The sequence below is a fragment of the Acipenser ruthenus genome, chromosome 57, assembly GCF_902713425.1.
Source record: "Acipenser ruthenus chromosome 57, fAciRut3.2 maternal haplotype, whole genome shotgun sequence".
NCBI classification, from domain to species: domain Eukaryota; kingdom Metazoa; phylum Chordata; class Actinopteri; order Acipenseriformes; family Acipenseridae; genus Acipenser; species Acipenser ruthenus.
In genome coordinates, this window is record NC_081245.1 from 509,461 (window position 1) to 532,686 (window position 23,226).

Sequence of the window (23,226 nt, forward strand, 5' to 3'; positions counted from 1 at the left end):
GGTTTAAAAGGCATGTCGTATGCAGACAGGCTTAAAGAATTGAATCTATTCAGTCTTGAACAAAGAAGACTACGCGGCGATCTGATTCAAACATTCAAAATCCTAAAAGGTATAGACAATGTCGACCCAGGGGATTTTTTTGACTTGAAAAAAGAAACAAGGACCAGGGGTCACAAATGGAGATTAGATAAAGGGGCATTCAGAACAGAAAATAGGAGGCATTTTTTTACACAGAGAATTGTGAGGGTCTGGAACCAACTCCCCAGTAATGTTGTTGAAGCTGACACCCTGGGATCCTTCAAGAAGCTGCTTGATGAGATTCTGGGATCAATAAGCTACTAAAAACCAAACGAGCAAGATGGGCTGAATGGCCTCCTCTCGTTTGGAAACGTTCTTATGTTCTAATAGACACTAAACATGAAAATCCACAAATATACTGTATATTAAGCCTGTTTCAAATATAATGTGTGTGTGTGTGTGTGTGTGTGTGTGTGTGTGTGTGTGTGTGTGTGTTTAGGGTGGGGGGGTTGTATAACTGAGAAGTCTTTGTGATGTTCTAGAGCTTAAAACAATTTCATTATTTACAAAAACAGAAAAAAAAGACTGCTAAGTGAATCACCCACGTGAAACGGTTGTTTCCAAAATCCAAACACTGGAAAGCGAAAGCAATGCATTTCGGTCTTGTTATTACTGTCCCTAATTCCTGTAAATTATGAAATGGCTGAATATGCCAAGTCGCCAGCATTATTGAGATCCACAATCCTGCAGTTTTTATATTTATCGCTTACTTACTAAATAACAGGAAGAAAAGGTAATTGTGACAAATGAAGCTTCATTATGAATTCACTGCAGCTCGTACATTATGTGCAACAACCTGAACGTTACGCCAGTTGTTTCTTTCACATGATGCCTCAAAAAGTGTAGAAACAAAACATATTAAGTTTTTTAGAAAGGTATATTCAAAGTATATACAGTAAATGTTTTATTTGTGGTTATCATTAATACACCATCTACCCACAAATAACAAGGAGTATTTAAATAATATTTTTTATTGCAGATTTGTATTTTTTTTATATCGGGCAGCAGTGTGTAATAGTGGTCAGGGCTCTGGACTCTTGACCGGAGGGTCGTGGGTTCAATCCCAGGTGGGGGACACTGCTGCTGTACCCTTGAGCAAGGTACTTTACCTAGATTGCTCCAGTAAAAACCCAACTGTATAAATGGGGAATTGCATGTAAAAATAATGTGATATCTTGTATTTTGATTCAGAAACACCGATTGGAGTGATCATGAAAGACTTAAAACAGCCTCGTTTTACTGTGCAAGAAGTAAAATTAACCCTACAGAGTTAGAACTTAAACGTGTTTGTTTTCTCGGTAAATAATAACATTGACAAATTCTCTGTAGCTACGACGCACACACGCTTTGTTCTGTCTGAGTTCTTAAATTAAACGGAAAAGAGACTATGTGTCCCGGAAATCGGTGCAGGTAATAAACGAACAACAAAAACAAAATATTAAAACATTTCGACATTACATAGTTTAAAAATCAAGAGACACGACACTAACACCACCAGCGACTGCACCATAAACAAATCAAACTCTACCATTTCCTGTACTGAAATGCAGGCGTCACTAGTGGTAGGCGTGCCTGGTTGGAACCGTCGTGCATTATTGGCTGCAGAAACATTCTAAACCCATCTTGCGAAGCTGATTGGCTTAGCCTCTCTGTCGCAGAAAGGGCGGGAGAGGCGGTTATGAAACTGGAGAGCAGAGTCCGCCACGTTGGCTCTTACCGCCTTATGTTTTATTATACAAAGTCCTATTATCGATCCACAATGGCGCCAGTTTCGCCTCGGTCTGCTTTGTGCCCACGCATGCTCAATGGGTTTTGTGATTCCAAAGCGTGGGGTTTGTGGTGTTTGGTTGGGGGGTTTAACTTATTTTGCTTCTCTGTGGGTCAGACTTGAAATATAATATTAAAAAAAACAAAAACGGCATCCACTCTCTCCGTAAGCAGAGCTCAGAATTAAACAGGTAAGGAAAAACAGTGTATTCATTTTGCAGCAGCGGTGACTGTGTGCCTGGGCTTCCCCCGGTACCTCTTCAGTTTATTAAAGTTTATTAAAGTTACAAACGTCATACGATTGTTATCTCTCGCAGGCGTTTTCTTAAAATGATTTGGAATCATTTATGACTTCCAAGTTATGACTTTAAGGCTATGACATTCTTATTGATTTTATTTGGTTTTATTTGACTTTATTATTTCTTTGATCACCAATTGCCATGACGACACTCATTTATGTATGTATTTATATGTATTTATTTTAAGGTAATAAATAAACAAAATTGTCTAGGGACTTTTTAATTATCATTTTACATCTCATTAAATTATGTGCGTGCGTGCGTGCGTGTGCCTGCCTGCCTGCCTGCGTGCGTGCGTGCGTGTGCCTGCCTGCCTGCGTGCGTGCGTGCGTGTGTGTGCCTGCCTGCGTGAGTGCGTGGTGAATCGTTTTCACATCAAATTAAACATCAATATAAACAACATTCAGTTTACTAATGATGGTGGATCATTTTTAAACGTCCTATATTTACATTTAAGAAGCCGAAAGAGTTACTTCAGATATGTTTAATATTATAATGTGACGTATAATATTGGTATTTTTTGATCAAATATGTATGCATTTATGATGATGATGATGATGATGATGATAAGGGTCTGTTTACTTAGAAAGTAAAAAGAACGAAAAAAAAATGTGAATTCCAGTTGTAAAATAGCTAATCCGGCTGTTTTGCTTTCGGATTTTATATTTGAAATGTTCGTGGAATGTTCAGTAAACCTGTCGAACTTGCCGTGTTCAAAGCAAACGCAGTTCGATGCGAAAGTTCTAGTTCTAGTTCTAGTTCTCCCTTGGGAACCGTCTCGTGGCTGTTGAGCCTGTTGCTAAGCAAAGGCCGCATTGAAGTCCCTTGCGTCTTCAAATGGGGCGGGGCATAATTTCCCTGACGTTTTACGGCCAAGCCCCCTGCCGCTGTGCCGTCTCTTCCTGCGTTATAATGCTTTTATTACTTTTTGAAAAACGAACGGATATTTAAATTGAGCCAATATCCGAACATGAACATCCCGTCTTCATCCCAGCACTAATTTCAGCACTAACTCTTGTTACTATTATTTCAACACCGTGTCTTTTGCACCCTCTAGTGGCCTCTAGTGGCTACTACACCTGGCCTTCTGGAGTCCTCTGAATTTAATTTTAAACAGATTAAATGCGAAACCATAGCACTTTATATGCATTCCTGATCAATTACACAATTTCAGTTGGATAGTCTTGTCTTCCTTTTCTTCAGTGAGAACGGATCAGCCTCACTCGAAGGAAGTTTCTGAGATGGAAGCAGCTCACATCAGCCCAGAGCTTCCTGTTCGATGGGTTGTTTCTGCAGACAGGACTGTTGAGATCAAGGAGGAAGTGACTGAGCTGGGGTGTGACCAGGCCAATGAGCGGATCCTGCAGGAGGAAACGCTACCTTCTAGCATCACTGAGAGAGGTGAGTGAAACTGGAATGCAGATCTATAGAGGGGGGCTTTATTGAAAGAGGGGGAGAAAGCCGGTGGAATACATTTGTGGGGGGGGTGTCATTTATTTTGTTTGTTACATTCTAGCTGTGGGGACACAAGCTTCTCTCCCCTTGAAACCTGTATGCCACTCTTTGATCCAAATATGCATGCTCTGTGTACTGCCTGCAGCAGAAGGAGGTTATAAACAGTATCACTCAGGAGGCACATGTCACAGGTTGATGGTGTGCAGTAATTGGTCGCTAGAGGCAGGGTAGTGTTCCAAAAAATATATTTTATTTTCCTTTTAACAAAAATATAAAAAAAAAACAACAAAAATTCAAACTGACCTCACTCTCTTCCACCAATGGTATTGAGTGGGCAAAAACAAGGGAACCAAATCAGGGTGGTAGTCCCAAAATAAAGCACAGAAGATTACTTTAAGAAAAGGAAACAGCGCCACCTAGTGGGTCCTCTCCGGCTTGTCCTGGGGCTTCCGAGTCTTTCTCCCGATCTACAACAAAAGTCCTGTATAGATGAGTAATTTTCTGGTAATCTTTTTAAAGTGTTAACTCTCTCCCACGCATGTTCTCTCTTGCTTCCTTCTCCTTCCTAACATCCTCCCTGTTCTGACAACTCAGGCCCTTTTATACTCCCTTGAACACACCCTAATTTCCATACACCAATCAGAAAGTAGTGTTAAACGACCTGTCAATCAGAGCGTGTTCTGGACTATTCCTGTGTAGTTGCCCCCAACAAAGATGGCGACCGCTCGACCAAAACTTCCGTTTTGGTTTCACAACACCCGTGTCACGTGATCTCTGTTGGGAGCACCGGGGTTGATTCACTGTCCCCTGGTGGCTGGGAGGTTGAATTGCAGCCTAGGATCGCTTTACCCCGTCACAGCGCAGTTTCAATATTGCAAACAACTCAAAGACTCAAAGAGTTGTTAGGTAGAGAGGATCTCTTGCCAACTTGCTGTACATGACATGAAAGTACGTATAGGAGAATATGAGCAGTTAACTGTTTTTATAAAGGTTTCAAAAGCACCAGTCAAACTGGACGTATTAAATAGAATTACAAATGAGAACTACAGCAAAACCAGTCGTATCAGTGTTCTGCAGCTACGGGACGACAATACGAAATCGCGCACAATGACAATATATTGGGGACACCACCCCAGACATTGCCCTGAACCCCCTCTCCTCTGCACGGCCTTGTTTATTGTTGGGTCACTGTGGCAGACAAGGGGGGGAAATGTAGTTCAAGAGGAGCCAAAAGACTACATCCCCCAGAATGCCACGGGAGAGAGGCAGGATATGGTTCACCTGGTTCTAATTGTGAATGAAAGCCACCGGTCTGTGTGAAGAGAGAGGCTGTCACAGTGAAGAGACCTGTGCGGTTGGTAAACTGTACTGTGGGAACCTTTCTGTTTGTCTGTGTGTGTGGGTGTTAAACTGTTTTGTAACTGGGAAACGGCTTAGCCGTCCAGTATTTGGTTCGGGAATCTACAACGGTTCCGTAAGACTCCATTATAGTCACGTAACAGACTAAAATATTTAATAGAGATAAGAGTGCTGTTGGTTTAGCAGTACGGATGGCCTGATATACCTGGAAACCGTATTTCTTTCTCTAAAATGGTTTAAACTGGAATTACTAGACTGACACAAGCTGGTTATGTTCAGGCTAGCGTAGGGTTTAATGGTTGCATGAAAAATATGTCAGTGAGTAATGTTCTTTTATCATTTTGAAATGTCAAATCTGAAATTTGTTTAGACGTGTGTAAGAGTGATTATAGTAATTTATTTTCTTACTTGGGTTGAAATGTTTATCACAACGGAGAGAAATGCTGCTCTGTGATTGGTTGTCGGCAAATCGAGCATAACATTTTTGTCAGTGGCTTGCTCACCTGTTACAGTAGGCCCATATCGCTCCACAGACGCTTTTGAGGGTACATTATAAAGGGAGCTCGGACTTTGCTTTCTGAATATAGTCCATATAGTGCCTTAGCTCTCAAATTCAGTATCCCTTCAGCAATACTATAAGTGTACTTTCTGAATACTAGCCAAGAAAAAACATCATTTGTGTCTTCTTCTGTGGTCCAGGTCACTCCTTGTTTAACAAAAACTCAGCCTCAGTTTGCCAGCAGCTTCCCTGTTTGAACTCAACATTACTCTCCACATGGGAAAAATAAACAGAACATGTGTTACTTCATGTTTATCAAACACGCACTTTCCTTTAAAATACCCTGAAGTTATTTAAATAAATGTATTTATTTAATACATGCTTGTTATTGTTAATGGGCAGCAGTGTGGAGTAGTGGTCAGGGCTCTGGACTCTTGACCGGAGGGTCGTGGGTTCAATCCCAGGTGAGGGGACACTGCTGTTGTACCCTTGAGCAAGGTACTTTACCTAGATTGCTCCAGTAAAAACCCAACTGTATAAAAGGGTACGTAAAAATAATGTGTAAAAAATAATGTAATTGTATGTAAAAATAATGTGATATTGTAACAATTGTAAGTCGCCCTGGATAAGGGCGTTTGCTAATAAATAAATAATAATAATAATAATAGACACATTCCTGTATTGTAGAACAATTTGTTTCTTTCACAGTTAAATCAATTACATTTATTGGTTAAAAAATGCTTTTTTTAACCACAGTGTGATGTTTATTTATTCTCATATGAAATACAAAATATTTTGCATCCAGTTTCTTCTAATTAAAGCTAGACAAACCGCTGTAGAATCGAGTAATTAAGAGCTGTATAAAAGCACACACCTTCAGAGACCTGTCATTAGCCTCAGCATGGCTGCTGTGGTACACTTCCTGATGCAGCGACACTTGGATCTTGTTGAGGACAGGCAGGGAAAACCTTTGGAGAAGGGAAAGACGATGAAGACCAAACGCAGAGTCGCTTTGTTCGGCTCCTCCTCAGAAAACTTTTCCGTGTGCCAAGACATATTTTTTGGTTTGGTCTGGTGCTCCACAGATCTCATACAGCGCCTGCTGCTCTCTGAATGATCCACTCACAAGAGGCAGGATTCTTAAAGGATCCTGGCTAGTACGCTTAGAGTTAAAAAGTGTACAATTCTTTCACACAGATGCCAAAGAGAGCCATGCTATCCCTAAATCTGAAGCACAGGAGGGTCCAAGGATAGAAGCAGTTTACACCCTAGAGGAGTCCTTTGATCAGGAGTGGTGTGCAAGTCTAAAGCAGGTTACAGAGCTGACATGTGTTAAAGATGAAGAGGTCCCTCGACTGGAATGTGTTCCTATTAAAGAGGAATTCATAGAACAGGAATGTGTCCTCATCGCAGAGGAAGTTCCTACTGAAAATAATGTCTGTACACTTGAGGAGAACAACCAGCTGGGATCCAGCCTGTGTGATGATTGTCCACCTGAATGTGAACTGGGATTTAGAGGTAATTATACAAAACAAGAAACATTGAGCTGCCTGTTAACCTTGCAGGAATTAGTTAATAAGCTGTAGAAGTGTGCTTAAGATTGTTATTTTTGGTCATTCCAGCTCAATTTAACTTGACCACTATGCCAATGGCCTGCAAGTTGCAACATAACTGTCCTTGGTACTGTGGCATCTGCTACAGTGCCTTGCATAAGTATTCACCCCCCTTGGTCTTTTCCACATTTTGTAGCGTTACAGCCTGGAATTAAAATGGATTTAATTGGGATTTTTACAATTTGATTTACACAACATACTTAACACTTTGAAGGTGCAAAATATTTTTTATTGTGACACAAAAGTTAATTAAACAAAAAAAAAAGACAATACTTGGTAGAAGCACCTTTGGCAGCAATTACAGCCGTCATTTTTCGCACTGCAGATCCACAGCAATGCCACCAGACCTATAGTGCCGGAGGACAACACAGATCTGGCGGCTCCGCTGCAGAGCCACAGGCGCCCTATCGGCCACAGGGGTCGCTGATGCGCGGTGAGCCGTGGATTCCCCTGCCGACCTAAGCCCTCCCTACCCAGGCAGCGCTCAGGCAATTGTGCGCCGCCCCCTAGGAACTCCAGGTCACGGTCGGCTGTGACATAGCCTGGATTCGAACCTGTGATCTCCAGGCTATAGGGCACATCCTGCACTCCGCGCGGAGCGCCTTTACTGGGTGCACCACTCGGGAGCCCTGGTGGACAGCAATATTCAAGTCTTGCCACAGATTCTCAATTGGATTGAGGTCTGGGCTTTGACTGGGCCATTCTAAGACATTAGGGTTGGACGATAATGACATTTTCAGTTATCAATTATCGGCTGTAAATTATCACGATAATCATGATTATCGGCTGAAAAAATAACATATGTAAAACGTCTTGGAATTTATCAAATTGAAAGCTATATATACTTGAGCAATATGACAACTGCCTCTACGAGTTTAGAAGAAATAAAACTAGACAATTTTCAAAAAGACCAGCATCTTTAATGAAAGTTATGAAACAATGGTTGGTTACAAAAAAGCACAAATATAACCAAATGTTTGTTTGGTAGCTTTTCAACTTTTGAAATATGGGCTACTTATTTAAAAAAGTGTTTTAAAAAAACAAACAAACAAATTATAAATTGCGATTAAAAAATATCAGCTTTTCCACACTGCCTACAGACGGGCTTATTACCTTGCGGATCACTTTCTGTCACTCCAAAAAAAAAACTGCCACACAGGACTGATGCTGTTTCTTTTTTCTAAAATCTTTTCGGAAGGTTTGGTAGTTTCTGCAGTTGCCATCGCCATTAGCTCAAACGTTTGCCTTTACTTGGTGAATCTTACGTCACATGTTACAACTTCCCACTACGCAGCGCGCACAGATCATGTGTTGCGCCTCACGCAGACAGTTAAGTCTTGTCTTACTGCTTCAATGCAGAGTTACTGTTACACACAAGCATATTATAGTGGGTAACGGACGATAAAATGATTATCGATAATTATTTTTCAACGCAATACAATTATCAATGCAAAAACATTATCGATAATATCACAATAATCGATTATTGTTCCAACCCTATAAGACATTCAGGTTCTTGTTTTTAAACCACTCCAGTGTAGCTTTGGCTGTGTGTTTAGGGTCATTGTCCTGCTGGAAGGTGAACCTCCGCCCCAGTCCCAGGTCTCTTGCAGACAGAAACAGGTTTTTCTCTAGAATTTCCCTGTATTTGGCTCCATCCATCTTGCCCTCAATCCTGACCAGTTTCCCAGTCCCTGCCGATGAAAAGCATCCCCATAACATGATGCTGCCACCACCATGCTTCACCGTGGGGATGGTGTTCTCAGGGTGATGAGCAGTGTTGGCTTTGCGCCACACATAGTGTTTTGCGCTAAGGCCAAAAAGTTCAATTTTGGTCTCATCAGACCAGAGAACCTTTTTCCACATGTTTGCTGTGTCTCCCACATGCCTTTTGGCAAAATCCAAACGGGATTTGATATGAGTTTTTTTCAGCAATGGCTTTCTTCTCGCCACTCTTCCATAAAGCCCAGCTTTGTGGAGCGTCCAGGTTATAGTTGTCCTATGGACGGTTTCTCCCATCTCAGCTGTGGATCTCTCCAGCTCCTTCAGAGTTACCATTGGCCTCTTGGTTGCTTCTCTGACTAATGCCCTCCTTACCTGGTCACTGAGTTTTGGTGGATGGCCTTCTCTAGGCAGAGTCGCGGTTGTGCCATATTCTTTCAATTTTTTAATAATGGATTTAACGGTGCTCCGGGGGATGTTCAAAGTTTGGGATATTTTTTTATAACCCAACCCTGATTGGTGCTTCTCCAGAACTTTACCCTGGACTTGTTTTGATAGCTCCTTGGTCTCCATGATGCTGTTTGTTTAGATATGCTCTCTAACAAACTCTGGGGCCTTCCAGAAACAGATGTATTTAATCTGAGATCATGTGACACTTTAATTGCACCCAGGTGGACTCCATTCAACTAATTATGTGACTTCTGAAGGCAATTGCTTGTACCAGAGCTTATTTAGGGGTGTCACAGCAAAGGGGGTGAATACGTATGCAATCAAGACTTTTCAGTTTTTTATTTGTAAATAATTTTGAAAAATATGTAGATTTTTTTCCCCACTTTGACATTATGGACTATTTTGTGTAGATCAGTGACAAAAAATCATAATTAAATCCATTTTAATTCCAGGTTGTAACACTACAAAATGTGGAAAAGTCCAAGGGGCGGTGAATACTTATGCAAGGCGCTGTAGATGTGCAGCTACTATCATGCCACTTTCAAATGCTGTTGGATCTTTCCCAGTTTCTGGTAGACTGTTTGAAGTTGTGCTGCTCCCACAGCTTTATAGTGGTGCTGGGATCACATGTCTCATCACTGGGTGATGACAAATCCAGTCAGGTTGCTAAGTGTCACCAGAAGAAACATTTCAATACAGCACTTGCATATAAACCTGATCTTAGACTTTTATTCCTCAAAGCGATATTAAGTGGGTGGAAATCAGTGACTTGTAAATGTGGGTGATATTAACTGGAGTGTGTTAATAATCAAAGTGATATTCTTAAGTATTTATACTCCTTGACACCCATCATATTCAGCCTGGCAAATGTCAATGTGATGGTAATAAAAGGAGGCTGGTATTAACAGGAGTGATATTAAGCGGGTTTGACTGTATTCTCATCAGAGTTCACTCTAGGAGTTGGTCATGGTTATGAGGGGAAGCCCTGCAGAAGAGTGAATGTGTAAGAATGCTGTACAATAACCTTTGTCTCGTCTCTTTTTCTCTAGCTGCTAAAGAAAATCACACAGGAGGGACTCCATTTCCCTGTGCTGATTGTGGGAAGAGTTTCATGCAGTTAAAAAATCTTAACAGACACCAGCGTGTTCACAAAGGAGAGAAACCTTATCGCTGCTCTGAGTGTGGGATGAGTTTCAATCTGTTACAAAATCTTAAAAGACACCAGCGCGTTCACACAGGAGAGAAACCTTATCACTGCTCTGAGTGTGGGAGGAGTTTCAATCTGTTACAAAATCTTAAAAGACACCAGCGCGTTCACACAGGAGAGAAACCTTATCACTGCTCTGACTGTATGAAGAGATTCACACAGTTAGGAAATCTTCAATCACACCAGCGCATTCACACAGGAGAGAAACCTTATCACTGTACTGAGTGTGGGAAGAGATTCACACGGTGAGTAACTCTCCAATCACACCAGTGCATTCACACAGGAGAGAAACCTTATCACTGCTCTGAGTGTGGAGGGAGTTTCACACGTTTACAAAATCTTAAAAGACACCAGCGTGGTCACACAGGAGAGAAACCTTATCACTGCACCGAGTGTGGTAAGAGATTCATACAGTTCGTAAGTCTACAAGCACACCAGCACATTCACACAGGAGAGAAACCTTATCACTGCACAGAGTGTGGGAAGAGTTTCACACAGTTAGGAAGTCTTCGATTACATCAGCGCAGTCACACAGGAGAGAAACCTTATCACTGCACAGAGTGTGGGAGGAGTTTCACACTGTTACAAAATCTTAAAAGACACCAGCGTGTTCACAGAGGAGAGAAACCTTATTGTGCTCAATGTGAGAAGAGGTTCACATATTTAAGGTCCTTGAAAATGCACCAGAGGACTCATGTAAAAAGATAAATCTTATCAATGTAGTGAAGAGTTACTTATTAAACCTTAAAAGACACCAACAAATTCACACGAGTGAAGCCCTGCAGGGCAGCAGTGTGGCATAGTGGTTAGGGCTCTGGACTCTTGACCGGAGGGTCGTGGGTTCAATCCCAGGTGGGGGGACACTGCTGCTGTATCCTTGAGCAAGGTACTTTACCTAGATTGCTCCAGTAAAAATCCAACTGTATAAATGGGTAATTGTATGTAAAAATAATGTGATATCTTGTAACAATTGTAAGTCGCCCTGGATAAGGGTGTCTGCTAAGAAATAAATAATAATAATAATAATAATAATAATAATAATAATATCTTTATTTTTATATAGTGCCTTTCATAGTGGATCACCATCACAAAGTGCTTTACAGAGGTAGGCTGTGAACTGCACATTATATGCAGAGTCACTTACAATAGGACATTGATTTAACATCTCATCCGCAGGACGGAGCGCAAGGAGGTGAAGCGACTTGCTCAGGGTCACACACAGTGAGTCAGTCAGTGGCAGAGGTGGGATTTGAACCCGTGACCTTCTGGTTGTGGGAAGTGGAAGAAGTTAAGTCAGTTACAGGCTCTTGAAAGACACAAGAGAATTAACAGAATTTAAGATACCTAAACACCAGGGGCCGGTTGTACTAAAGGGATCCGATCCTGGATCCGGGCCCGTATGTTGATCTTGATCCTAGTTGTACTAAACGGGTCAGTGCTCAATCTGAGCTCAAACCTGATATTGCTTTTGAGCAGGATCAGAACTTGATCCCACTTTTGAAAAATTGAGGAATTGAACGTCACTTGTTTTAATTGAAAACGTCAGACACGTATAGGTCAGGTTTTTAAAGATGGGCAAGATAAGACGGTACAGATTAACACCGGGTACCATCATTAAATTAACAAACATGGTTGATCCGATAGTTACATCACAGTAAACCAATAGATATGCCAGCGAACCAATACATATGCCAGCGAACCAATATGAATGACCATTGAATGAATGAATTTTTTCCTGAACGGGGCCTCATAGTTTTGACTACAAGTCTTTGTTAAATGTCCGAGTATAGCTTCTAGAAAATGTGTGCCATGAGATACCGCGGCCCATTATTAAATATAGACTGAACTAAAAAACAACTTGTGGGTCTAATCATATCCAGTAGCAATGCAGGAAAGTGGTTGTATTTACAGTTAAACTGTCTAATATGTTAGTATACATGTATTTTCCCTCAATAATGTAGTCTGTGCTGTCTGATGTTACATCTACATTGACAGTACCATCTACCTGCGTTTACTTTATTGTTTATTATTAGCTTCATGATTTTCTTGTAGTTGAGTCTAAAAATTAATAGTGGACTAAAAATGTGTATTTTCACATGTCGGTTTTGAATGCTTGTGACAGAGACAGAATGATTCTTGGTGATAAATCTCCCTCCCGACCTGTGAGGGTGCAGTGTAAAGGGAACAGAGTGCCCTGGACTGGATGGCCTGACAATTCATTCCCAGGGTTAGGTGGAAGTCGGCTGTCTAGAAAGGGGGCGGAGTTACGTTACATTAAGTCACCGCTCCAGAGGGAAAGTGATGTGGCAACCGCGGATTGGAGGAGAAACGGTTGCACTCGCTCACCAAGGGGGCGTGGCTGAAGGTACAAATAGGGGGCGTGGCTAGGTGATCTGTTCCTTTGTAATGGTGAAGAGAGAACCGCTGAAGGACGAGTGTAAAATTAGCGTGAGTGTTTTGTTTGTTTTTTCGTGTCTAAAATCTACTTGTTATTATTTGATGGCTAACAAGATCCGGAGCTGTCGCTACAGGCCAGCACTAAACCCGGACAACACTGCACCATTATACAATAATATTTCACCACAAGCACTATAGCACTCTCTGGACTTGTGAACGTGTGTGTCTTCGTGTGTGTTCTACTGTGTTTATCATTTACAAACTGTGTCTTATTATTTCGGGACAGCAACCCATTGTTTTGGAGCAGCCTTGGATTATTCGTTGTGGTCGCCAGACCAGGATTATTAAAATAAAACCTGTTTGGATTGTGGACTTCGTTGTCTGTCTTGTGTTTCATAATCACATCAACGCTACACCTGCGCACTGCAAACCACTTTGCCGCAATGCTACACCGGGCTGTGTTTTGTTAAAAGTTAAATGATGTGAAATGTAACATAAACTTTGTTGAATTTATGAAACGTAAGCAATACCCATAGCAGCAGCTTGCACCCGATCCATATTGCCTTCGGATTTATATCCAAATTTAGCAGGACTGGATGTTATAGTTCCCATGATTATTAATACCCCTGCTGGCACAGGATGATTCCCCTCCCTGTCTCTAAACCAATGGTAAAGAGACAATATCTTTTGGTTACACCTCGTTCTTTGTCAGTGCGTGTAATGTTTTTGCTGTTGTTTGCAAAAGATACGATGCTGAAGTAGCCTTGAAAATTGCTTGTCGGCAGGAAATTATTATTTCCAACTTGTTATTTTTTAAATGTTAGCTAGCTAGTGCTGTGTTATCTTGGGTGTCTGTTTCCCAAGTTGCCAGCCGTTGTTCGCCAGAGAAGTTGCTGTTGGCTCAACACCCAAACTTGTGGACTTGGCTATCTTCCTGCTTTTCTCAAGACTATGCGATTTTAGACATCTGCCCCACTGCTCACACATCCTCTGCTAATCTTTCTGAGTGTAGGACATTTTTGTGAAGTTAACCCCTTCCATGTACATAGCGTTTGTGCTGTAAAACAAACAGCCAAACATCATTTGCAGTTATTCCTCTTTTCCATGTTACAACGCTGGTCTGTACATTTTTTTAAGCAAGAAAGCGTGTGTCAGGATATTGACGTGTACATTTGGTCCTGCAAACACTAAAACCTATGGTAGTCTGATCATGAAAATCCCGAGGACAGTGCGAGTCATCAGGCTGGAGTCTTGACTTGCAGTTTTAAACTGCTGTTGGTTTTATTTTTCTTACACTGAGGTGGGGAAACAACCTCTAATAAAACAAACAATAAACCTAGCTCTCAGCTGGACCACAACTCATCAATACTTTGTGTGGAACAAACACTAGATCTCACTCGAGTTTTGGTTTCTTTTTGTTACATCTGCTTCCTTATGCCTCGATACCCGCCCATCACAAAGCTATCAGCTATGCCATTTCTATCGAGGTGTCATTAACTTTAACAAGCAGTTAACCAACTGACTATTATCCATAATTTGTTAAGGAAAAGCAGATGTGGATTTTTCGTGGGCGTGGATACATGCAGGAACTCATGACATCTAGTGGTCAACCCGTTACACTGCAGCCAGGGAACAAGCACTTATCATTCTCATACTGAGTTTGATTCTGCACCACAGTAATCATATCGGTCCGCTTATAAGAATCATTCGCTTATAAGAATCAAAACACGTGTCTGTACTAAGATTTTACTTATAATATGGTAGTTTTTTTTTTTTAAAAAGATAGATATTGGGGTTAATTAATTATTAATAAGCTGTGCAACAATGGTTATATAAATACCTAGATTGTATAACACAAAAACAAACACATAAATAAAAACAATATTTCATTTCATTTACACAGCTGAGCAGGCTCTGATAAAACACTTCAACAACTGAACACCTGAAGGAATTTCAGTCAAGGATTTTCAAAACCTCATCTACTGTGGATGCTTTAAACTAACATGTATTGATTGAAATAACATGAGATTCTCTTTGTCAATAATTAATATTGCCTGTATTCTTTTTTAGGTCTGTATAGGAAATATTGTGAGTAGCTTTTGTGTGCAGCTTTTGTGAAGGAGGCTGCTGGAGAGGTGGGGCTGACCAGCTCCTGGCAGGCTCTCATCAGATGAAAGCAACTCTTTGAATCAAATGCCAAACCTTGTTAGCGTTCCAAACATTCCAGTTTGACGAGAAAAAGGTGGCCAGCTTTCTGGAGAGAGTTGCTGAGCTGAGCGAAAAAGGAATAACATAAATCTAAACAAATGAATGTCTGTTTAACTAGGGTAGGTTTTTAAAGTAATAAAGCATGCAAGTCTTATAATACGGACCAGGAGGTCCCCGGTTCAAATCCCACCTCAGCCACTGACTCATTGTGTGACCCTGAGCAAGTCACTTCACCTCCTTGTGCTCCGTCTTTCGGGTGAGATGTAGTTGTAAGTGACTCTGCAGCTGATGCATAGTTCACACACCCTAGTCTCTGTAAGTCGCCTTGGATAAAGGTGTCTGCTAAATAAACAAATAATAATAAGTAGTTCAAGAAAAGGCTCACAGTCAAGTCAAAGAAAGAAGTCATTTCCATTTGAAGACAGTCTTTGCTCTGAAAGCAAGTATTCTAAAATAATGGAAACAGAATATTTGAACCAACAACCTAGGTCTTAATACTGCTGCTGTATTTCTTAGAGTTCAACAAACATATAGTTTAAATGGATTAGCAGTCATGTATCTTATATGGAATAAGTAGTAAGACCATTTTGTCAATGGGCCAGTTTAACTTCATATACAAATGTGTGTTAACAAAGTATTGGACAAAGACTGTAGGGGTTTATCATAAGCCTTTGAATAAAACCACTAAGCATGCAGTGGCCAGTTCAGTTAGTTTCATTTAAATTCAGGCTATAATTAACATGTTAAATATAACAGTCTCATATTAACTTGCACCATGCTTGGACTATGCCTGACCTCTCTCTCTGTTTCTAAAAATTCACCTGCACAAGCAGGATTCAGACATCCTGTTTACTTGCCAAGACTAGTGCTTTTAATTAATATGAAACTCCACTGTAAGCACTTCTCCAAATTCATCGCATGAGTCATTTTTGGCTCACAAACATCATCCCAATTAAAGTCGCTTTTCTAATTTAAATGAAATGCTCACTTCTGCTGCCAACTTTTCATGAATTTCTATAATATAATGAAGAGAAGGGACATTACCTCATATACGCCTTTATTCTGTTACCAAAGGGTATTTCGGTAGGTCATTTTACTCCTTATAGAGAGGCCTTGGATTCAAAAGACATGTCTTATGCAGACAGGCTAAAAGAATTGAATCTATTCAGTCTTGAACAAAGAAAACTACGTGGCGATCTGATTCAAACATTCAAAATCCTAAAAGGTATAGACAATGTCGACCCAGGGGACTTTTTTGACCTGAAAAAAAGAAACAAGGACCAGGGGTCACAAATGGAGATTAGATAAAGGGGCATTCAGAACAGAAAATAGGAGGCACTTTTTTACACAGAGAATTGTGAGGGTCTGGAAGCAACTCCCCAGTGATGTTGTTGAAGCTGACACCCTGGGATCCTTCAAGAAGCTGCTTGATGAGATTCTGGGATCAATAAGCTACTAACAACCAAATGAGCAAGACGGGCTGAATGGCCTCCTCTCGTTTGTAAACTTTCTTATGTTCTTAAAACTGCTGACGAACAGCAAGTCCCGCTTCGACTGCCAAAATCTATTTTTTCATGCCCAGCACAGCCTTGCTATAAGCAGGTAAAGGCAAGGTCACCACATGAATTATTTTTCTTTAGTCGGTTTGCTGTATACTACAGTTATTAAATACAGTTTACACTTCATTGTCTTCTATTCAAACTTAACAGTTCCTCTGTTTTTTATTGCAGTAAAAACTTTATATAAACTAAACATTTATATTATTTAGTTTAATTGATATTGTAATGTCTAAAAGACTTTGTTTAGCTGAAGACAGAAACTGAACTGGGATCAATAAGCTACTAACAACCAAACGAGCAAGATGGGCTGAATGGCCTCCTGTCGTTTGTAAACTTTCTTATGTTCTTAACTAATTCTTAAATTGATTCAATTAAATGCTCGCTCCTGCTTCTACAGTCTATTTGTATTACAGTAGAGCCTTAAACAAGCAAAACCACTTAGTTTAAATATTCTGTTTCTTACTAATAATAATCATCTTTATTTTTATATAGCGCCTTTCATAGTGGACCACCATCACAATGCGCTTTACAAGATACAAGACTAGGGTGTGTGAACTATGCATCAGCTGCAGAGTCACTTACAACAACGTCTCACCCGAAAGACGGAGCACAAGGAGGTGAAGTGACTTGCTCAGGGTCACACAATGACTCAGTGGCTGAGCTGGGATTTGAACCGGGGACCTCCTGGTTACAAGCCCTTTTCTTTTAAACGCTGGACCACACAGCCTCCTTGATAATAGATCAAAATACTGTTTTTTAAACCTCTGTGCTTAGTTGCAATAAGATCAAATAGGTATAACATAGCTTGTTTTAGTTTTAAACATTTGTTCTGTCTAGAAAGGGTTACTTTTTTCTGTTTGTTAAACTTCAATACCTAGCCTCTGTGTTTAGTTCCCCCAGCTGCCTGCTTCTGCCAAGCTTACAGGCTTCTGGGAAAGCCTAGCTCATTTCACAGCTGTTTTTGGTCATCCTGACCTCAAGCCAGTGCGTTCTCTTTACACACACACACACACACATTATATATACACACACATCGTATGTCAAGCAGATCAACTCTTCTGTTATAATAAATGTTTAATATGTTCTTTCATCAATCATTATTTTACTTGTATAACAGTTTTAACTTTAAATGATTTTATAACATGTATTTCTAATTCAGATTCTTCAACATAGCAATCTCTTATAAACTGTAATTTTATTTTACTTCATTGATATACACAGAAGGCAAGAGGTTAATTTTTAATTAGGCACCTGCTTGGCAACAGATGTAACCTTGAATATTAAAACTATACTTTGATACAGACTAACATCCTCAAGCATTTACTAAAGTTATTATTTTAAGTTTCTTATCTTTAAATCTCACTGTCTTCTACTTAAATACTTTTGTTTCTTACTATATTAGAAACACAAACCTATTTCAGTTAAATTATTATTATTTATTTCTTAGCAGACACCCTTATCCAGGGCGACTTACAACTGTTACAAGATACCACATTATTTTTACATACAATTACCCATTTATACAGTTGGGTTTTTACTGGAGCAATCTTGGTCAAGTACCCTGCTCAAGGGTACAGCAGCAGTGTCCCCCCACCTGGGATTGAACCCACGATCCTCCGGTCAAGAGTCCAGAGCCCTGACCATTACTCCACACTGCTGCCCTGAAAAATTGTTTCTCATAGAGTTTGCCGTTCTGTTCTCGCTGGATCAGAATGTTTTGAGACGCCGAGTCTAATTAAAAAGAGATGCTTTTGCCCAATAAGGGAGGCTTGGAACGTTCAGGAGGTCACCTGACCTTCAATGCAATGAACTTCTTCACACAGGCCTTACACAGCTCTGCTAATAATATTTTCTACTGGTTTAATATTCTTTAAAACACATTACAGTCATTACAGTATTTGTTGCAGTTTCACAAATGTTCATTTTATATCCCAAAGATCAGCCTGCTTCCAGTAGCTGTGACAGTCTTGGGTCAGTTTCTGCTCTCAGTGAGTCTGTCAAAACCACCACAGGTGTGGGTGACAGTCTTTCAAAGACTGATACCTGCAAAAACTTCAATCTTGTTAGCTGGGCTCCCATCTCTACATTCTCATTCCCATCATGAGTAGGAAAACCTCAAATAAATGAAGCTGTTTCTATCAAAGAGCCATCCATCTCTCCCGCAGACACCTTTCACTCAAAAAAGGTGCTCGCACCTTGTGCAAGGGAAGATGGGTTTTAGGGTCACACTGTGACATCAGACTAATTAATGACTCCCTTATATAGTGTATTCCACAGGCTTTCTTCCCCTCTTTCAATAAAGCCCCCCTCTATAGATCTGCATTCCAGTGTCACTCACCTCTCTCAGTGATGCTAGAAGGTGGCGTTTCCTCCTGCAGGATCCGCTCATTGGCCTGGTCACACCCCAGCTCAGTCACTTCCTCCTTGATCTCAACAGTCCTGTCTGCAGAAACAACCCATCGAACAGGAAGCTCTGGGCTGATGCGAGCTGCTTCCATCTCAGAAACTTCCTTTGAGTGAGGCTGATCCGTTCTCACTGAAGAAAAGGAGACAAGACTTTTAGTTTGTCATTTCAGATTGCATATAAAGTGCTCCCGCATCAAAGTGACCAGTCTGAAGTTGTGCCTTGATAAACAAAAGAAACTAAAACATGCCAGGGTACAATGACAACATACTTGACCATATTTGGAAACTGTTCAGCGGGACGCTCGTCCCCTGGGCTGCGGGGGCGGGGGTATACGCATCATACACGTGGAAGGGGTCATAGAGAAAAAACACTATTATATAATAGACGTATCGCCTCAACTCAACACAGCACGACCAGCATGACAGTAAACAGAGACACAATTAACTCGTTCTTACCTTTGTATAAGTGTTAGTGATCAGCAGATGTTTCAGCCGCACGACAGCGCAGCGTGTGGTTTTCACTAACTCCACTGTGCAGAATACATTACTTTTTTTCCTATGCATCGGGACGCGGGGCATTTGCTGGGAAATCGGGAGTGCCCCACTCCCGACCATATAGGGACTGTTGACATGTATGCTAGTGCCTGTCTGTGAATATTCCATAACAAAAACACCGTCAGAGTGGGATACGTGCTGTCTTGTAGATTAAAATCAAAACCTCATTTTTGTACACACTTTCAGATTTTGAAGTTGATATGTAGTGTACTGTACTAAACTACGAAAAAAAAAACAGTGTGAGTTAAATTAATAAAGTTTTGTTTACCTCCCTCTCTCTCTCTCTCTCTCTCTCTCTCTCTCTCTCTCTCTCTCTCTCAAACCTTTTGCTTTACCTCCAATCCACAAACTCGCAGCACGAGAAGCAGCTTTAAAATGCAAAAGCAGAGAGAAGAAACTGGCCGCCATTTTAGCTGCTCTAGAAAGAGTGCAAAGAAGAGCAACCAGAATTATCCCGGGTTTAAAAGGCATGTCATATGCAGACAGGCTAAAAGAATTGAATCTATTCAGTCTTGAACAAAGAAGACTACGCGGCGATCTGATTCAAGCATTCAAAATCCTAAAAGGTATAGACAATGTCAACCCGGGGGACTTCTTTGACTTGAAAAAAGAAACAAGGACCAGGGGTCACAAATGGAGATTAGATAAAGGGGCATTCAGAACAGAAAATAGGAGGCACTTTTTTACACAGAGAATTGTGAGGGTCTGGAAGCAACTCCCCAGTGATGTTGTTGAAGCTGACACCCTGGGATCCTTCAAGAAGCTGCTTGATGAGATTCTGGGATCAATCAGCTACTAACAACCAAACGAGCAAGACGGGCTGAATGGCTTCCTCTCGTTTGTAAACTTTCTTATGTTCTTATTATCAACGGGACATTGCATATGAAAACATAAGGCAGTATGAGCCAAAATGACGAACTCCGGTATCCAGTTTCACAACCGCCTCTTCCCAACGCGATTCTGCCAAGGAAAGCCAGCCAATCAGTGTCGCGAAGTGGGTTTAGAGGCGTATCTGCAGCCAATGATACGTGACGATTACAACCAGGCACGCCTACTACTAGTGACGCGCTCATTTCGCTTCAGGAAATTGAAGTGTTTGCTTTGGTTTGATTTTATGCTGGAGAGAGAGAGGCGAGTGCAGCGGCTGCTGATTTTACAGCATTTTATCACCTTCTGTTTGAAGTATTTCGCTTAGGTTGAAATGTTTCCTAACGATTTGAATAGTTTATGTTCGTTTATTACCTGCATTGAGTTTTGAAACAAAGAGTCCCTTTCTGTTTTGAGTAAAACGAGTCTGTTGTTTGTTTGTTTTCATTCTTTGTCACACGAGAAGTGCTGATTTTATATGAATGTTAATTCTCCATTTAAAAAAATAAATAAATAGAAAGCAAAGAGGATTCTGCTACTCGAGTCTCAAGCTAACAGTCAGTGAAGATGGACGTCAGCGTCTCCGTGTCGTTCTTTCAAGACGAGCTCGCCTCTACCATCGAGCACGCAGTGAAAGCGGCTGTAGACACCGTCTTGTGCCAAATCACAAAAGTTGTCGGCGGCAAATTCACTGAATTCCGAATGGAAATGGCTGGAAAGGAGAAAGAGAATGAAAGTCTGAAGCTGAGATTGGAAATATCAGAGAGCGAGTTGAAAGCAGTGCGGGAATGCATGAACGCTGCAGATGCAGACATTAAACAACCTCTCAGAAACATGAACCCCGACTGCAATGAACAAGACTTTCAGAGGAACCAGAACCAGGGATTATTTCAAGGTAAGATTGATCAACCAACTCTTTAAATAACTTTAGTCAATTTTATTATTGGTGCCTTGGGTAGAATTTAAGCACTGGCCACAGCAAATGTCTTTTTTTCTCGAAAGCTGCATCTGCACCAACTTGAGCGTTTGAAATGCTAATATCGTCACACTCTCCTGCTGTTCACATGCATGTCAAGTCTCAAGGTTTATTTTTTGAGTGTGTGGTGTACCCAGACTATTTCTTTGTTTCATTTATTTTATTTTGTCTCCACAAAAGCAGACAGTATTTTCTTTTAATGGCTAGCTGCAGTTTTTTTTAATTTTTTTTATGTACTCGTGCTGTATTCGTGTCGTTTGCTTTGCTCCTGGTGTGCCCAGCCCATAATAAGTCTTGGTCAGTGGTAGCTGTCAGCCTTGTGCAAAAATCTTGATCCGTCAAAAGCACCCGAATCTCATCAAGCAGCTTCTAAGTTGAAGGATCCCAGGGTGTCAGCTTCAACAACATTTAAGATAACACAAATTGAATAAGTCACCGGGGTATTTCAGGGGTTAAATCGCTTTGGGTCACTGATTTCAAAGTTGATTTTCACAGAGGGGAAACCCCTCTACGCCCCCCCGTGCGTATCTGTCCCAGCCCAAAACGGATTTAGATACTTAAACAGCGGGCAAACATGGTACATACAGCAAGCTGCATGCGTGAAACTGCTTCTTCTGTAGAAGATATTCTGTCAAAATGGACTCTCCCAGGTCCATTCCTATGATTCGTGTAGAAATGCTAAAAATAATTAAAAATCTAGGGGGTGGTGAAGGAAAATTGTAATGTTTTCGCTCGTACTTGATGACGTGTTATATTTTGCATATATTTCCTCCATAGATACCTTTTAAAATAGTTTTTAAACATTTCCGAAAGGTTAATGAACCATGGCAAAATCTCATTTGTAGGTTTAAAACCGAATCGTGTAACAAAAGCAGCAGATGGATAAATCTATTTTTTTAATTTTTGTTTGCTTTCGTTAACTACAAAGTGGAAAGGTGGCTTGAAGGATGGAGGAGGTTTGTGTACTTACAGCTGAGAGTACCTTTAGGGAATATAAACAAACTGAAAAGCCAACAAGGTCTGCTCTCTGATGGTGAAGGTGAAGTGTGTGCACAATACCTAGTCAAGATATCACATTATTTTTACATACAATTCCCCATTTATACAGTTGGGTTTTTACTGGAGCAATCTAGGTAAAGTACCTTGCTCAAGGGTACAGCAGCAGTGTCCCCCACCTGGGATTGAACCCACGACCCTCCGGTCAAGAGTCCAGAGCCCTAACCACTACTCCACACTGCTGCCCTAATTGAATAATTGATCGTTTTGCGTACCTGAATATAAATAGCACACTTCTCTTTCAAACTGGATGGCCGTCCAGGGGGTTTGTGTCTGTGTGTGCCAGTCTTTCATTGTGGTTTTGTTTGTGCAGCAGTGGGAACACACGTAGTGTATGGAGAGTAACAGAGAGAAGAGACACAAGTCTCTACGTGGACTTTCCTGACCATAAGTATTCGGCTGGCGTACAGTGTGCCTGTCTAAACAATGAAAATGAGGGAATTAAGGCCCTGTCCACACGATGCCTTTAAACCGTATTAGTTGCATTTAAGCCGGCTTAAAAGTGCTAAATAGGGTTTGCGTCCACACTACGCAGCATTTAATACCGTACTCGAGAACCGGACTCCACCTCAGGAGGTAGTCTCGAGTCCGGTTCTAATCAGATCGCATCAGGTAATGCGGTTTATCAGAAGTGTGGACACTGTAATACCAAACTACATGTTTTTTGTGAATCCTCCAATATCCCAAAATGCATTAAACCCGACTAAACATGAAACGGTACTTCAGTGTGGACGCTTTGAGCTGGATTAAGTA

General features: G+C 40.9%; 2 protein-coding genes across 7 annotated transcripts in view; both read left to right on the forward strand.

Annotated features, from left to right (window-relative positions):
- Positions 1-1,741: 1,741 nt before the first annotated feature.
- LOC131696753 (gastrula zinc finger protein XlCGF52.1-like) lies at positions 1,742-13,211 on the forward strand. Its single transcript, XM_059017648.1, has 4 exons — positions 1,742-2,036; positions 3,348-3,545; positions 6,655-6,975; positions 10,292-13,211. Exons 2-4 carry the CDS (start codon positions 3,386-3,388, stop codon positions 10,696-10,698), a joined length of 888 nt encoding a protein of 295 aa, XP_058873631.1. The 5' UTR covers positions 1,742-2,036; positions 3,348-3,385; the 3' UTR covers positions 10,699-13,211.
- Positions 13,212-20,523: 7,312 nt separating this feature from the next.
- LOC117971213 (zinc finger protein 544-like) overlaps positions 20,524-23,226 on the forward strand; it is a 44,514-nt gene continuing 41,811 nt past the window's right edge. For 4 of the 6 annotated variants that reach the window (XR_009320320.1, XR_009320321.1, XR_009320322.1 and 1 more), the window contains exon 1: positions 20,529-21,336. Coding sequence is in view for 2 of the 6 variants with exons in the window: in XM_059017617.1 (XP_058873600.1) it covers positions 21,009-21,336 (328 nt within the window). In the remaining 4 variants the exon portion in view is untranslated. Of the gene's footprint in view, positions 21,337-23,226 lie in introns of all 6 variants that reach the window. The other 2 variants (XM_059017618.1, XR_009320325.1) reach the window with 2 other exon arrangements.

Bases quoted from the DNA above. Each gene is read 5' to 3' on its own strand.
- LOC131696753 (XM_059017648.1), top strand. From the start codon at position 3,386: ATGGAAGCAGCTCACATCAGCCCAGAGCTTCCTGTTCGATGGGTTGTT. The intron at 3,546-6,654 runs GTGAGTGAAACT...TCTTTCACACAG, and splicing joins TTCTAGCATCACTGAGAGAG to ATGCCAAAGAGAGCCATGCT. The intron at 6,976-10,291 runs GTAATTATACAA...CTTTTTCTCTAG, and splicing joins ATGTGAACTGGGATTTAGAG to CTGCTAAAGAAAATCACACA.